Raw genomic sequence first — 14,960 nt, forward strand, 5'->3', positions numbered from 1 at the left:
AAATATCAATGTACGGTATATATAAACCAACAGAACTATCTTTCATATTCATCAATTTAAACGTTGTAATACTCTCCAAAACAACCTTGGACAAGTCTAGAAACATTAGGAAAATCTATTTCAGCAGTGCTACTATGCAAGGCACAACATCACAAAAAAATTGTGACTTTTCCCCATGAAAGCCATGGTGATACAGTACAATATTGTACTTCCTAGATGATTTTTAAGCCTTTATATGAAAATAAATGATCATAATAGAATTATGTATTCATTCCTGAGGATGACTCAGGTCTAGAGAAAAGGTGTGTGAATTCTTAAAAATAAAAGTGGAAAAAGAATTTCACCCTGACAATACTGAGAGATAAGTTAATTGTACAGCTTTTAGAAACTGAAAACGACCTGGGCAGAGACAATATACAGCAGTGAAACAAAATGTAAACAAAAAAATAATCCCCGAATAAAAAAGACATGAAAACATTCGTTAAACAAATCAGAATTCCCATGCATTTACTGAGTGTATATTGGACCGATATACCTCTTGGTATTATTATTATCATTATTATTACTTGCTAAGCTACAACCCTAGTTGGAAAAGCAGGATGCTATAAGCCCAAGGGCTCCAACAGGGAGAGATAGCCCAGTGAGGAAAGGAAACAAGAAAAAAAAACTGGAAAAAATAGCTAAAAATGGTTCTTGACAAAAAGTAATTTAACAACATCTCTCATAACGCCCACGTATCACTTGATATACAGAATGTCAATTATACATAAAGATTGCCACCACATGCCACAACCCTGGTTGACAATACTCACATATGTCTATCGAAAAATAGAGAGCTTTTAAAAAAGATTAATTGGTCATTATTAACACTAAACAACACTAAGGCTAATGTAGCACCCTATTTTATAATATTCTGCATATAAATTAAAAATACACCAAAAAAAGACATGTGGTTGAAATTTAAACCTTGTTCTCTTCAAAAGATGAAACTACACAGATATAAATATAGAAGTTGTGTATATTACCTCGGGCTGGTCTGTTGCTGAGGCTGTTGGGAGTTCTGCTCTTGCTGCTTAGCCTGCTGAGCAGCTCTGTACTGTAGCAATGAGGCCTCTCTGAAGGATGCTGCGTCTTGGCCTTTGATGTAAAGAATGCTGCAATCAAAGAGGGAATTTAAGTTTTTGTTCTGAAAAGTTCTCTGGACATTCAAGTTTTCGTTCTGAAAAGTTCTCTGGACATTCAAGTTTTCGTTCTGAAAAGTTCTCAGGACACTAATCTTTATACTACCAGGTATCTATTATTATTATTATTATTATTATTATTATTATCATCATCATTATTAGCTAACAAGCTACAACCCTAGTTGGAAAAGCAAGATGCTATAAGCCCAAGGGCTCCAACAGCGAAAAATAACCCAGTGAGAAAAGAAAATAAAGAAAAATAAATAAACTGCAAGTGAAATCATGTAAAAATTAAAATAGCATATTCTAAGAACTGTAAGAGCTATACAAGTCTTCCTAAAATCTTTGTTTTTTATGGAATTATGAGCATTCAGAATCTAGAGAGGCTAAAGGAATTAAAAAGAAAGAATTTCACACATCTGAAAACATGGCATTTAGAATCGAAGAATAGAAAAAAATTGTAATATTGCTATTCAAATATCAGAGATAGTATTATTATCATCATAATTTTATCTAGTATTGTTCAATTTGAGAAGGCATTTCTATGGACAAAGCCAGAAAGGTGATTGACATGCTAAGTAACTTTGAAATTAATGTTCTGAACAGGTGAAAAACTGAAAGGAACAAAGAAAAGGGAACTAGAGCAATAGACTGATAGTAGAATTATTGTTCAGTAATGCAGATATGCCTTTGTGAAGAATTGATAACACAGTCAAGATAGTGCTTTCACACACTGCAGGAAAAAGTAAAGTAAAGAAATGTGATAAACTGCAATAATTACACAAATGCTACCCTTATGGAATTTGAGGGGTCCCTGTATATATATATATATATATATATATATATATATATATATATATATATATATATATATATATATATATATATACACACACAAAAATTAAATACACGGATAAGTTACCATAACATATTGTTTCTAGTTAAATCTTCCGAGTAGTTATAAAAGATATTTGCATATATACAGTAAATAAAAGTATATAGTGGACAACATACACAAAACTGACGAACAGAAATGCTTAAAGCAATGTCAGACAAATCTTAACTGAAACTATGAGGAAGTGTGCAACTGCAGAGAATTCCATCAAGGAAGAGAGACTTCTCACTGGTGAGGAAACCTCTCAAGTGAGGAAAGAACAAAACTAAGTACTATGACCACAAAGATGGGATGTCTAAAACAAGACAGTGAACCCTCCAGTATTATGACACAAATGGCATTGTTAGCACTGTCTCAAAATTGTTAAGCCAGGGGAATGTGTCTGCACAGTCAAGCAAAGCACCGCCGATATTCAAAAGTGAACGCTATTACTATCCAAAGGGTTGTGGTGGCCGATGTGGTAACGTCCCTCTGACTGGTGAACGTTAGACTGGGGTTCGAGTCCCGCTCAGACTCGTTAGTTTCTTTGGTGGCCACAACCTCAGCAATCTTGTGAGCTAAGGATGGGGGGTTTAGGGGAGCCTATAGGTCTATCTGCTGAGTCATCAGCAGCCATTGCCTGGCTTGGTCCTAGCTTGGGTAGAGAGGGAGCCTGGGCGCTGATCATATGTATATAGGGTCAGTCTCTATGGCATTATAGTACTCGATAGGGCAATGTCACTGCTCCTTGCCCCTGCCATTCAAGAGCAGCCTTTAAACCTTTAAACAAGGTAATTTCCTCCTACAGTAATAGCAAGATGAAGGTGATTTCCTCTTACAGGAAGAGCAAAAGGAAGGTAATTTCATTTTACAGAAATAGCAAGATGAGGTATTTTCCTTCTACAGAAATAGCAATAGGAAGGTAATTCCTTCCTACGGTAATGGCAAGAGGAAGGTAATTTCTTCCTACAGTAATTGCAAGAAGTTAATTTTATCCACGGTAATGGCAAGAGGAAGGTAATTTTATCATACATTAATTGCAAGATGAAGGTAATTTCCTCCTACAGTAATTGCAAGATGAAGGTTATTTCCTCCTACAGTAATTGCAAGATGAAGGTAATTTCCTCCTACAGTAATTGCAAGATGAAGGTAATTTCCTCCTACAGTAATTGCAAGATGAAGGTAATTTCCTCCTACAGTAATTGCAAGATGAAGGTAATTTCCTCCTACAGTAATTGCAAGATGAAGGCAATTTCCTCCTACAGTAATTGCAAGATGAAGGTAATTTCCTCCTACAGTAATTGCAAGATGAAGGTAATTTCCTCCTACAGTAATTGCAAGATGAAGGTAATTTCACCCTAAAGTAATAGCAACATGAAAGTAATTTCATCCTACAGTAATAGCAAGATGAAAGTAATTTCATCCTACAGTAATAGCAAGATGAAAGTAATTTCATCCTACAGTAATAGCAAGATGAAAGTAATTTCATCCTACAGTAATAGCAAGATGAAAGTCATTTCATCCTACAGTAATAGCAAGATGAAATTAATTTCATCCTACAGTAATGGCAATATGATGGTAATTTCACCCTACAGTAATAGTAAGATGAAGGTAATTTTCTCCTACAGTAATAGCAAGAGGAAGGTAATTTCATCATACAGTAATTGTAAGAGGAAGGAAATTTCATCCTAGAGTAATAGCAAGATGAAGGTAATTTCATCATAGTAATAGCAAGATGAAAGGAAATTTCATCCTAGAGTAATAGGAAGATGAAGGTAATTTCATCATAGTAATAGCAATATGAAGGTAATTTCACCCTACAGTAATAGTAAGATGAAGATAATTTTCTCCTACAGTAATAGCAAGAGGAAGGTAATTTCATCATACAGTAATTGTAAGAGGAAGGAAATTTCATCCTAGAGTAATAGCAAGATGAAGGTAATTTCATCATAGTAATAGCAAGATGAAAGGAAATTTCATCCTAGAGTAATAGGAAGATGAAGGTAATTTCATCATAGTAATAGCAATATGAAGGTAATTTCATCATAGTAATAGCAAGATGAAAGGAAATTTCATCCTAGAGTAATAGGAAGATGAAGGTAATTTCATCATAGTAATAGCAATATGAAGGTAATTTCACCCTACAGTAATAGTAAGATGAAGGTAATTTTCTCCTACAGTAATAGCAAGAGGAAGGTAATTTAATCCTACAATAATAGCAAGATGAAGGTAATTTCATCATACAGTAATAATATGAGGAAGGAAATTTCATCCTACAGTAGTAATAGCAAGATGAAAGTAATTTCATCATACAGTAATAGCAAGAGGAAGGAAATTTCATCCTACAGTAATAGCAAGATGAAGGTAATTTTATCCTACAATAATAGCAAGATGAAGGTAATTTCATCATACAGTAATACCACGAGGAAGGAAATTTTATCCTACAGTAATAGCAAGATGAAGGTAATTTTATCCTAGAGTAATATTAGGATAGGAAGAACTGGTCAGGGATACTGTATACATATGTATAAGAGGTAATTTCACCCTACAGTAATAGAAAGATGAAAGAACTAGCCAAGGATATACATATGTATAAGAGTTAATTTCACCCTACAGTAATAGCAAGATGAAAGAACTAGCCAAGGATATACATATGTATAAGAGGTAATTTCACCCTACAGTAATAGCAAGATGAAAGAACTTGCCAGGGATATACATATGTATAAGAGGTAATTTCACCCGACAGTAGAGGCAAGTTGAAAGAACTAGCCGGGGATATACATGTGTAAAAGTAATTTCACCCTACAGTAATAGCAAGATGAAAGAACTAGCCAAGGATATACATATATATGAGGTAATTTCACCCTACAGTAATAGCAAGATGAAAGAACTAGCCAGGAATATACATATGTATAAGAGGTAATTTCACCCTACAGTAATGGCAAGATGAAAGAACTAGCCAAGGATATACATATGTATAAGAGGTAATTTCACCCTACAGTAATGGCAAGATGAAAGAAATAGCCAGGGATATACATATGTATAAGAGGTAATTTCACCCTAGAGTAATAGCAAGATGAAAGAACTTGCCAGGGATATACATATGTATAAGAGGTAATTTCACCCTACAGTAATAGCAAGATGAAAGAACTAGCCAAGGATATACATATGTATAAGAGGTAATTTCACCCTACAGTAATGGCAAGATGAAAGAACTAGCCAGGAATATACATATGTATAAGAGGTAATTTCACCCTACAGTAATGGCAAGATGAAAGAACTAGCCAAGGATATACATATGTATAAGAGGTAATTTCACCCTACAGTAATGGCAAGATGAAAGAACTAGCCAGGGATATACATATGTATAAGAGGTAATTTCACCCTACAGTAATGGCAAGATGAAAGAACTTGCCAGGGATATACATATGTATAAGAGGTAATTTCACCCTACAGTAATGGCAAGATGAAAGAACTAACCAGGGATATACATATGTATAAGAGGTAATTTCACCCTACAGTAATGGCAAGATGAAAGAACTAGCCAGGGATATACATATGTATAAGAGGTAATTTCACCCTACAGTAATGGCAAGATGAAAGAACTAGCCAGGGATATACATATGAATAAGAGGTAATTTCACCCTACAGTAATGGCAAGATGAAAGAACTAGCCAGGGATATACATATGTATAAGAGGTAATTTCACCCTACAGTAATAGCAAGATGAAAGAACTAACCAGGGATATAATTACAGTATGCATAAGAGGTAATTTCACCCTACAGTAATGGCAAGATGAAAGAACTAGCCAAGGATATACATATGTATAAGAGGTAATTTCACCCTACAGTAATAGCAAGATGAAAGAACTAACCAGGGATATAATTACAGTATGCATAAAAGGTAATTTAACCCTACAGTAATGGCAAGAAGAAAGAACTAGCCAGGGATATAATTACAGTATGTATAAGAGGTAATTTAACCCTACAGTAATGGCAAGAAGAAAGAACTAGCCAGGGATATAATTACAGTATGCATAAGAGGTAATTTCACCCTACAGTAATGGCAAGAAGAAAGAACTAGCCAGGGATATAATTACAGTATGCATAAGAGGTAATTTAACCCTACAGTAATGGCAAGATGAAAGAACTAGCCAGGGATATAATTACAGTATGTATAAGAGGTAATTTAACCCTACAGCAATGGCAAGAAGAAAGAACTAGCCAGGGATATAATTACAGTATGCATAAGAGGTAATTTAACCCTACAGCAATGGCAAGAAGAAAGAACTAGCCAGGGATATAATTACAGTATGCATAAGAGGTAATTTAACCCTACAGTAATGGCAAGAAGAAAGAACTAGCCAGGGATATAATTACAGTATGCATAAGAGGTAATTTCACCCTACAGTAATGGCAAGAAGAAAGAACTAGCCAGGGATATAATTACAGTATGCATAAGAGGTAATTTCACCCTACAGTAATGGCAAGAAGAAAGAACTAGCCAGGGATATAATTACAGTATGCATAAGAGGTAATTTCACCCTACAGTAATGGCAAGAAGAAAGAACTAGCCAGGGATATAATTACAGTATGTATAAGAGGTAATTTCACCCTACAGTAATGGCAAGAAGAACTAGCCAGGGATATAATTTCAGTATGTATAAGAGGTAATTTCACCCTACAGTAATGGCAAGATGAAAGAACTAGCCAGGATATAATTACAGTATGTATAAGAGGTACTTTTCACCCTACAGTAATGGCAAGATGAAAGAACTAGCCAGGGATATAATTAGTATGTATAAGAGGTAATTTCACCCTACAGTAGTGGCAAGATGAAAGAACTAGCCAGGATATAATTACAGTATGTATAAGAGGTACTTTTCACCCTACAGTATTGGCAAGATGAAAGAACTAGCCAGGGATATAATTACAGTATGTATAAGAGGTTATTTCACCCTACAGTAATGGCAAGATGAAAGAACTAGCCAGGGATATAATTAGTATGTATAAGAGGTTATTTCACCCTACAGTAATGGCAAGATGAAAGGACTAGCCAGGGATATAATTACAGTATGTATAAGAGGTAATTTCACCCTACAGTAATGGCAAGATGAAAGAACTAGCCAGGGATATAATTACAGTATGTATAAGAGGTAATTTCACCCTACAGTAATGGCAAGATGAAAGAACTAGCCAGGGATATAATTACAGTATGTATAAGAGGTAATTTCACCCTACAGTAATGGCAAGATGAAAGAACTAGCCAGGGATATAATTACAGTATGTATAAGAGGTAATTTCACCCTACAGTAATGGCAAGATGAAAGAACTAGCCAGGATATAATTACAGTATGTATATGAGGTAATTTAACCCTATAGTAGTGGCAAGATGGATGTATGTGGTTCTTATTTTCTTGCTGTCTTTCTCCCTTATGGGTTTCCTCCCATCATACATGGATTATGTTATTGCAAAAATAAATTATGACAAACAACAAATTGATTGATTACCTCATACAGACTTGCAACATAATGACTTAGGTCATCAGTGCCACTCTGAACGTAAGCATAAAGTGCATCCAGACTTAAAGACACCCTATAAATAAATTATGATGAACACTAAATTGATTGATTACCTTATATACAGACTGGCATCACAAGGACTAAGGTCATCAGTGCCACTTTGAACACAACCATAAAGGGCATCTATATTCAAAGATGCCCTGGTAGCTACATAAATCATTTATGAATAAAAAATAAGTTATGTAACCCAATACTCAGATAAAGGATACATTGAATGTGTGATTAATATCAAAACCATGCAATTAGCAATGAGTCACAATGTGACCATTGTGAAACAAGTGGTACCTGTCAGGTAACAGCATCTTAAATTTACTCCTAAGGAATACCAATCTGTGACTGCTTTTTTCTCCATCACTGACCGGCTTTGATTTTCTCTCCCTGCTTCTGTGTCTCCAAATACCCTAATACATCAAGAGGTGGATCTAAAGCTTAATTGGGAAGTGTGAACGTCCGTGATAAATATCATCATCTGCTACACTATATAGGGGGAGAGAGAGAGAGAGAGAGAGAGAGAGAGAGAGAGAGAGAGAGAGAGAGAGAGAGAGAGAGAGAGAGAGAGAGAGAGAGAATCCTCACAAGTGACATTCTCCCCCAACTCCCACGTCCTTGACAATATTATAAGCCTTCAGAGTAAGCATCCTTCTACATAAATGGACATGTTAACCCCCTACCCCACCTTCTCCTTCACTTGCCTCTCCCTCCCCTCCTTCGCTGACCCCACCCCCCTTAGTTAAATAAGGAAATCTAACAAAAGCAATGCAATATGACAACACAGCATTCGTTTGGAATTTGTTGCCTCTGACGTTAAATAATAGGTCGTGCAGTATCTTGATGTTATAAATCTTTAAGGTAATTAGAGTTCTTTATTTTACGTAAATGCATACAAGTATATGTAATATCTAATTATTCATATGCAAATATATATGCATATACCGAATGCATAATATTAAAAATGGTTTTCAGAATTACAAACCCATTTTTGGAGTCATACTGAAATCGAAATTTGTAAATTGTGAAGTTTAAAATCTGTTTAAGAGAAAAACTTCTGAAGATGCAAATTGTTATTTCAGAAGAGCATTTAAAAAAAATGTGAAGTATCAAATTTCAATAACAAAAGTCTACTCAATATTTCCGAGAATTGAACAAGAAAAAGTAGCTCCTGAGATATATACAAAACCACACTATATACAAAAGAGCTATTATTATTATTATTATTATTATTATTATTATTTGCTAAGCTACAACTCTAGTTGGAAAAGCAGAATGTTATAAGCCCAGGGGCTCCAACAGGGAAAATAGCCCAGTGAGGAAAGGAAACAACGAAAAATTAAATATTTTAAGAAGATTAACATTAAAATAAATATCTTCTATATAAACTTCAAAAACTGTAACAAAACAAGTGGAAGAGAAACGAGATAAAATAGTGTGCCCGAGTGTAACCTCAAGAAAGAGAACTCTAACCCAAGGCAGTGGAAGACCATGGTACAGAGGCTATGACACTACCCAAGACTAGAGAACAATGATTTGATTTTCTAAAGGAAAGGTGACGCTTCGTAGGTACAGAAATTCATACAAAACGCCCCGTTACCTGCCCTTCCTCACACAAACTCTGGATATGTAACGTAAAAGCTATTACTAGTCAAGAGGTAATCAGCAAAAAGATGGAGGTACACGGGAAATCTTACAAGATTTCCTGCCGGTTCATGCAATTTTGGCCATTAGAAAGAGCATGGGCACAAAGGTATAACAAAAGGACACATAGCAAACCGTGTAATATGTATTGAAGGTAGTACCACCATACGAAGTCACTTTCTAACATTCGATTGATAAACCCTCAGATTTGACAAAAGTGGATAAGTAGAAATCAGGTATCTTTCCAATCTTGCAAAAGCAGTCTTGTATTCTTTAAGAAACCGAAAAACTATCCTCTATTATTCATCTAGATGATAAATATTTCAATTTGTAGTTGTCAATAATGATTATAACATTATAATTACTGCAACAGCTGTCAAAACTGAAGAGATTTTGCTCTCTCGGTTGGAGAGAGATGGGGGATTCAGAGAGGGGTATTTTACCCCTCAGGCCAGTGCCAAATCAGGGTGAAAATTGCTGAAAATTGCAAATAACCTTGCAGAAGTGTTGACACCAATGAGGTCAGCAACATGAGGCTCAAGAGCCACTGATCATTTTTCAATGTGTCTGTGTACTTCTAAAACAAAGATCTTGCTGTGTATATGTACAGTTAAAACATGATCCAGCTGTGTATATGTACCACTAAAACATGACCTCGCTGTGTGTGTACTGCTAAAACCTGATCTCGCTGTGTCTATTTGCAGCTAAAATATGATTTCGCTGTGTCTGTTTGCCGCTAAAACATGATCTTCCTGTGTCTGTGTGCAGCTAAAACATGATCTTGCTGTGTCTGTGTACAGTTAAAACATAATCACACTGTGTCTGTGTACGGCTAAACAAGATCTCGCTGTGTTTGTGTACGGCTAAAACAAGATCTCGCTGTGCTTGTGTAACGTAAAGCATGATCTCACTATGTCTGTATACCACAAAAACATGATCTCGCTGTGTCTATGTACTTCTAAAACATGATCTCGCTGTGTCTGTGTACAGCTAAAACATGATCTTGCTGTGTCTGTGTACAGCTAAAACATGATCTTGCTGTGTCTGTGTACAGTTAAAACATGATCTTGCTGTGTCTGTGCAAAGCTAAAACATGATCTTGCTGTGTCTGTGTGCAGCTAAAACATGATCTTGCTGTGTCTGTGAACAGTTAAAACATGATCTTGCTGTGTCTGTGCACAGCTAAAACATGATCTTGCTGTGTCTGTGAACAGTTAAAACATGATCTTGCTGTGTCTGTGCACAGCTAAAACATGATCTTGCTGTGTCTGTGCACAGCTAAAATATGATCTTGCTGTGTCTGTGAACAGTTAAAACATGATCTTGCTGTGTCTATGTACAGTTAAAACATGATCACACTGTGTCTGTGTACAGCTAAAACATGATCTCTCCGTGTCTGTGTACGGCTAAACAAGATCTCGCTGTGTTTGTTTACAACTAAAACATAATCTCGCTGTCTGAGTACCGCTAAAACATGATCTCGCTGTGCCTGTGTACCGCTAAAACCAGATTGATAAAGTTTGTTGCAAGTTTTTCATTATTCACTAATATTCACTTAATCACTCATTTATTAGTGAACATTATCTGGAATCGAAAATCAATCGATTGATGTAACTCAAAGCCAATTAAAAAATGCAACTTGAAGTGTGACCCGCAATGCAAGGCTTCAAACTCCTCCATTTCTTGCTTAGCAAACAGCCACACATTCATACGTGTCGGTACATGCAAGAGACTTGATTCCAAAGGCAGTACTAATGACGAAAACATCTATGATGCCATAACTGAATCGGTGGAACTTCACAAGTTCAAACTTCCAACGAATGTTCTACGTTGAATAGGCTGATATAAGCCTCTTTTTGTAGTTTATTTTTGAAAGATCCACTTTAAAGTTGTTGCTATTCTTTAAAATATTTCATCTTAATTCTTCTTTACTTCTCATGTAGTTTATTTATTTCCTTACTTCCTTTCTTCAATGGGATATTTTTTCACTGTTGGAGCCCTTGAGCTTATAGCATTCCGCTTTTATAACTAGGGTTGTAGTTTAGCTAATAATGATAAAAATAACAACAACAAAAACAACAACAACAACAATAATAATAATAATAATAATAATAATAATAATAATAATAATAATAATAATACATGTAAGAGCACCAGCTTTCATACTTCCTTCAAGAAATAGAAAACTCACTTTACAAAATAAACTTCTAAATGCATCCTCCTCCACAAATTAACGACACCAAATCACGAACAACCATATAAACCCCAAAAGAACAAAGGAAAAGTAAAACTAGCAGCCTCGTGAAAACATCTAACAGCTACATATAGGGAGAGAGGAGATCACAATCAGGTTTAAGTCAACCAGATCTAATCAGATCGAAATGAGATTGTCATACCATATAGTGAGAAGCCAGCTCTGGTGATTTGTGGTGTCCGAGATGAGGGCTTCGAATTAACGTATGTTAACTGATACTCTTTTAGTAAACTTTAGTTTGTGAAACCTATGAAACTCTTTCGATATAGCTACCATTGATATTCTCTCTCAGTAAACGCTTCGGATATAAGTATGTAATTGAATTATCTTTACCTAAAAGATATATTAAATTGCAATATCTAAATTGTTATAATTTGAACGCATCCTGTGCGAGTATGAGAATTATATCTTGTTATATATCAAGCTGACACCTTTACTTATAAGGGTTATAGGCAGAGTTTGAACTCTCTCTCTCTCTCTCTCTCTCTCTCTCTCTCTCTCTCTCTCTCTCTCTCTCTCTCTCTCTTCATTGCTTTGTTATTTAGGATTTGTTCAGCAATGACAAATATTTCTTTCGGTATTTATAACTATAGAAAATGTATATCCTTTTATAATTCAAAGCATCATATTATTATTATCATTATTATTATTATTATTATAACTAATAGCTAAGCTACAACCTTAGTTGAAAAAAAAAGGATGTTATAAGCCCAGGGGCCCCAACAAGGAAAATAGCCCAATGAGGAAAGAGATAAAATCCCAAATTAATAGAACTTCGATTCTAATATATAAAAACACTTAAAGCTAGGGTTCCTCACACACAAGAACCATCTCAAATAAAATAACTTCACTGGGTTTTCAACAGGTAACTAATAGCATAGAGGCTCTGCCACGAATACTAGAAGCTTAAATAACTCGATAAAGCCTTATAAATGACTTCCATTACCAAAGAGACATACCGGTACTGGTTTTACAACACAGAACGGGAATGCAGGTGAACGACAGCTCTTGAATCTTGTCTGGCAGCAAGAAACACATGGTACAATGTTCATTTCTTGTTGGAAACTTGTTCTCGAACTAACAGGCTGATCAGCAAAAGGTAACTTATAAAACACGCTGATCAACAAAAGATAAAGGTAACTTACAAAATACGCTGATCACCGAAAGATAACTTATAAATCCCGCTGATCAACAAAAGATAACTTATAAATCACGCTGATCAACAAAAGGTAACTTACAAAATACGTTGATCAACCAAAGATCACATAAAACACGCTGATCAACAAAAGATAACTTAAAAAACACGCTGATCAACAATAGGTAACTTATTAAGATCAGTATAAACACTAAAATAGATCTGTCATATAAAAAAAAAACTATAAGGACAGACTTAGGTCAGCCTCTTCAACATAAAAACATTCACTGCAATCATGGACTTCTACACCTCTAGACTTCCACAGTGCTTACGCACTACCCACTCCAAAACAGAAATCAACACTTCTTGAAGAAACATCATAATCCTTCTCAGCTCATTACCCAAAGGGTCTTACATTTGTTTCAACCAGCAGGAGTTTTGGATCATCACCCGCAAGAACTCCAAATATAGATAACTCCAAAGGGATTAACAACTCTTTACTTCTTAAGGAGTTTGACACCTTGTTGATCGACAAGGAACTCGTTTTCAATAGATTTTTTATTCAACCAAAAGCGAGTCAACATTTAATTCGACATCAGAGAAGTTTGGCACCTATCTTGTCAAAAAGATGTTCACTGCTCATACTTGGAGATGTTTATTACCTAACAAAAAGAACCATTAATCTTTTTTTTTAAATTTGAGTATTCTATGAAGACATTGTTGGAGAAAAGAAGAGAATGCTGATTAAAGACGAGGATTAGGTCAAAGGTCATGATGCGACGGATCACGCAAACACAGATAGTTTCTCTCTCTCTCTCTCTCTCTCTCTCTCTCTCTCTCTCTCTCTCTCTCTCTCTCTCTCTCTCTCTCTCTCTCTCTCCACACATTTTCCATTCAGTGGCTCACAACAGGCACACCCAACACAGTCTACTAGAAGAGGAAGTAGGATGACCTATATTACATAGTAAGTTGATTTACGGTTTACAACCTTTATGCCTGAGAACCTCTACTACGAGTGTGTCGACTGTAATTCTTAAAATACACAAACACACACACACACACACACACACACACACACACACACACCACACACTGTACAGGTCCGTGGGGGATGAAGTTGCATGCCTCTACCACTTTAACTTGTCCTCATCAAACGCTGGTAAGTCCCTTACGAGGTGCACTAGTAGAGAAGACACGGCACAATCCAAAGATCTACCAAACGTGACTCAATCGCTGTAATAATCGGACCTTGAGATTGCTTTCTTTGATTTATTCTTTCAAATTACACACACACACTATATATATATATATATATATATATATATATATATATATATATATATATACATATACATATATACATATACATATATTGCACACACAGAGAGAGAGAGAGAGAGAGAGAGAGAGAGAGAGAGAGAGAGAGAGAATCACGTAGTGTACCTTTTCCTTTTTGAATAATAACTTGAAGACAACATAACTAAAGTTTCTCTCTCATCAAAAACAAATAATAGAAGACAAGACAAAAACATTCTTCTACAATCATCCTCTAACTGCCTCCACTTTTACCACCTGAAATAAGTTAATTAGAAAATTAACCTTTGCAGTAATTAACTTACTAAACAAGTCAACAAACAAATTACATTTTTTTCACCTGTCTGATAAACTTTGTTTTTCTCTTGTTCTTCTCTAAACTTTTTCTGCCCCCAGTTTTGCTCAATTTGCAATGAAATATATTGGGGGTGATTTTTTTACTCAATTTGCAATAATATATTGGTGGTCATTTTGTTCAATTTGCATTACTATATTGGTGGTCATTTAACTCAAATTGCATTAATATATTTACGGTAATTTTACACATTTTGCACTAATATATTGTCGGTCATTTTTCTCAATTTGCATTAATATACTAGCGGTCATTTTGCTTGATTTGCATTAATATATTGGTGGTCATTTTGCTCAATTTGCATTAACATATTAGTGGTCATTTCGGTCGATTTTCCTTACTATATTGGTGGTAATTTAACTAAATTTACAGTAATAAATTTTTGATCATTTAACTCAATTTGCATTAACATATTGGTGACCATTTTACTCCATTTGCATTAATATGTTGGTGGTCATTTTACTCAATTTGCATTAATATATTGGTGTTAATTTTGCTCAACTTTCATTAAAATATTGGTAGTAATTTTGCTAAATTTGCATTTATATATTAGTGGTAATTTTGCTAAACTTTCATTAACATATTGGTGGTCATTTAACTCAATTTGCATTAATATATTTGTAATACTTTTACTC

At 35.0% G+C, this 14,960-nt stretch overlaps 1 protein-coding gene across 1 annotated transcript in view; it reads right to left on the minus strand.

Annotated features, from left to right (window-relative positions):
- The window catches only part of LOC137659326 (uncharacterized), a 104,416-nt gene that overhangs the window by 51,117 nt on the left and 38,339 nt on the right, over nucleotides 1-14,960 (minus strand). Inside the window, exon 6 of the mRNA XM_068394346.1 lies at nucleotides 1,026-1,154. Coding sequence (XP_068250447.1) covers nucleotides 1,026-1,154 — 129 coding nt within the window. The remainder of the gene's footprint in view (nucleotides 1-1,025; nucleotides 1,155-14,960) is intronic.

The sequence above is a fragment of the Palaemon carinicauda genome, chromosome 19, assembly GCF_036898095.1.
Source record: "Palaemon carinicauda isolate YSFRI2023 chromosome 19, ASM3689809v2, whole genome shotgun sequence".
In the NCBI taxonomy this organism is placed as follows: domain Eukaryota; kingdom Metazoa; phylum Arthropoda; class Malacostraca; order Decapoda; family Palaemonidae; genus Palaemon; species Palaemon carinicauda.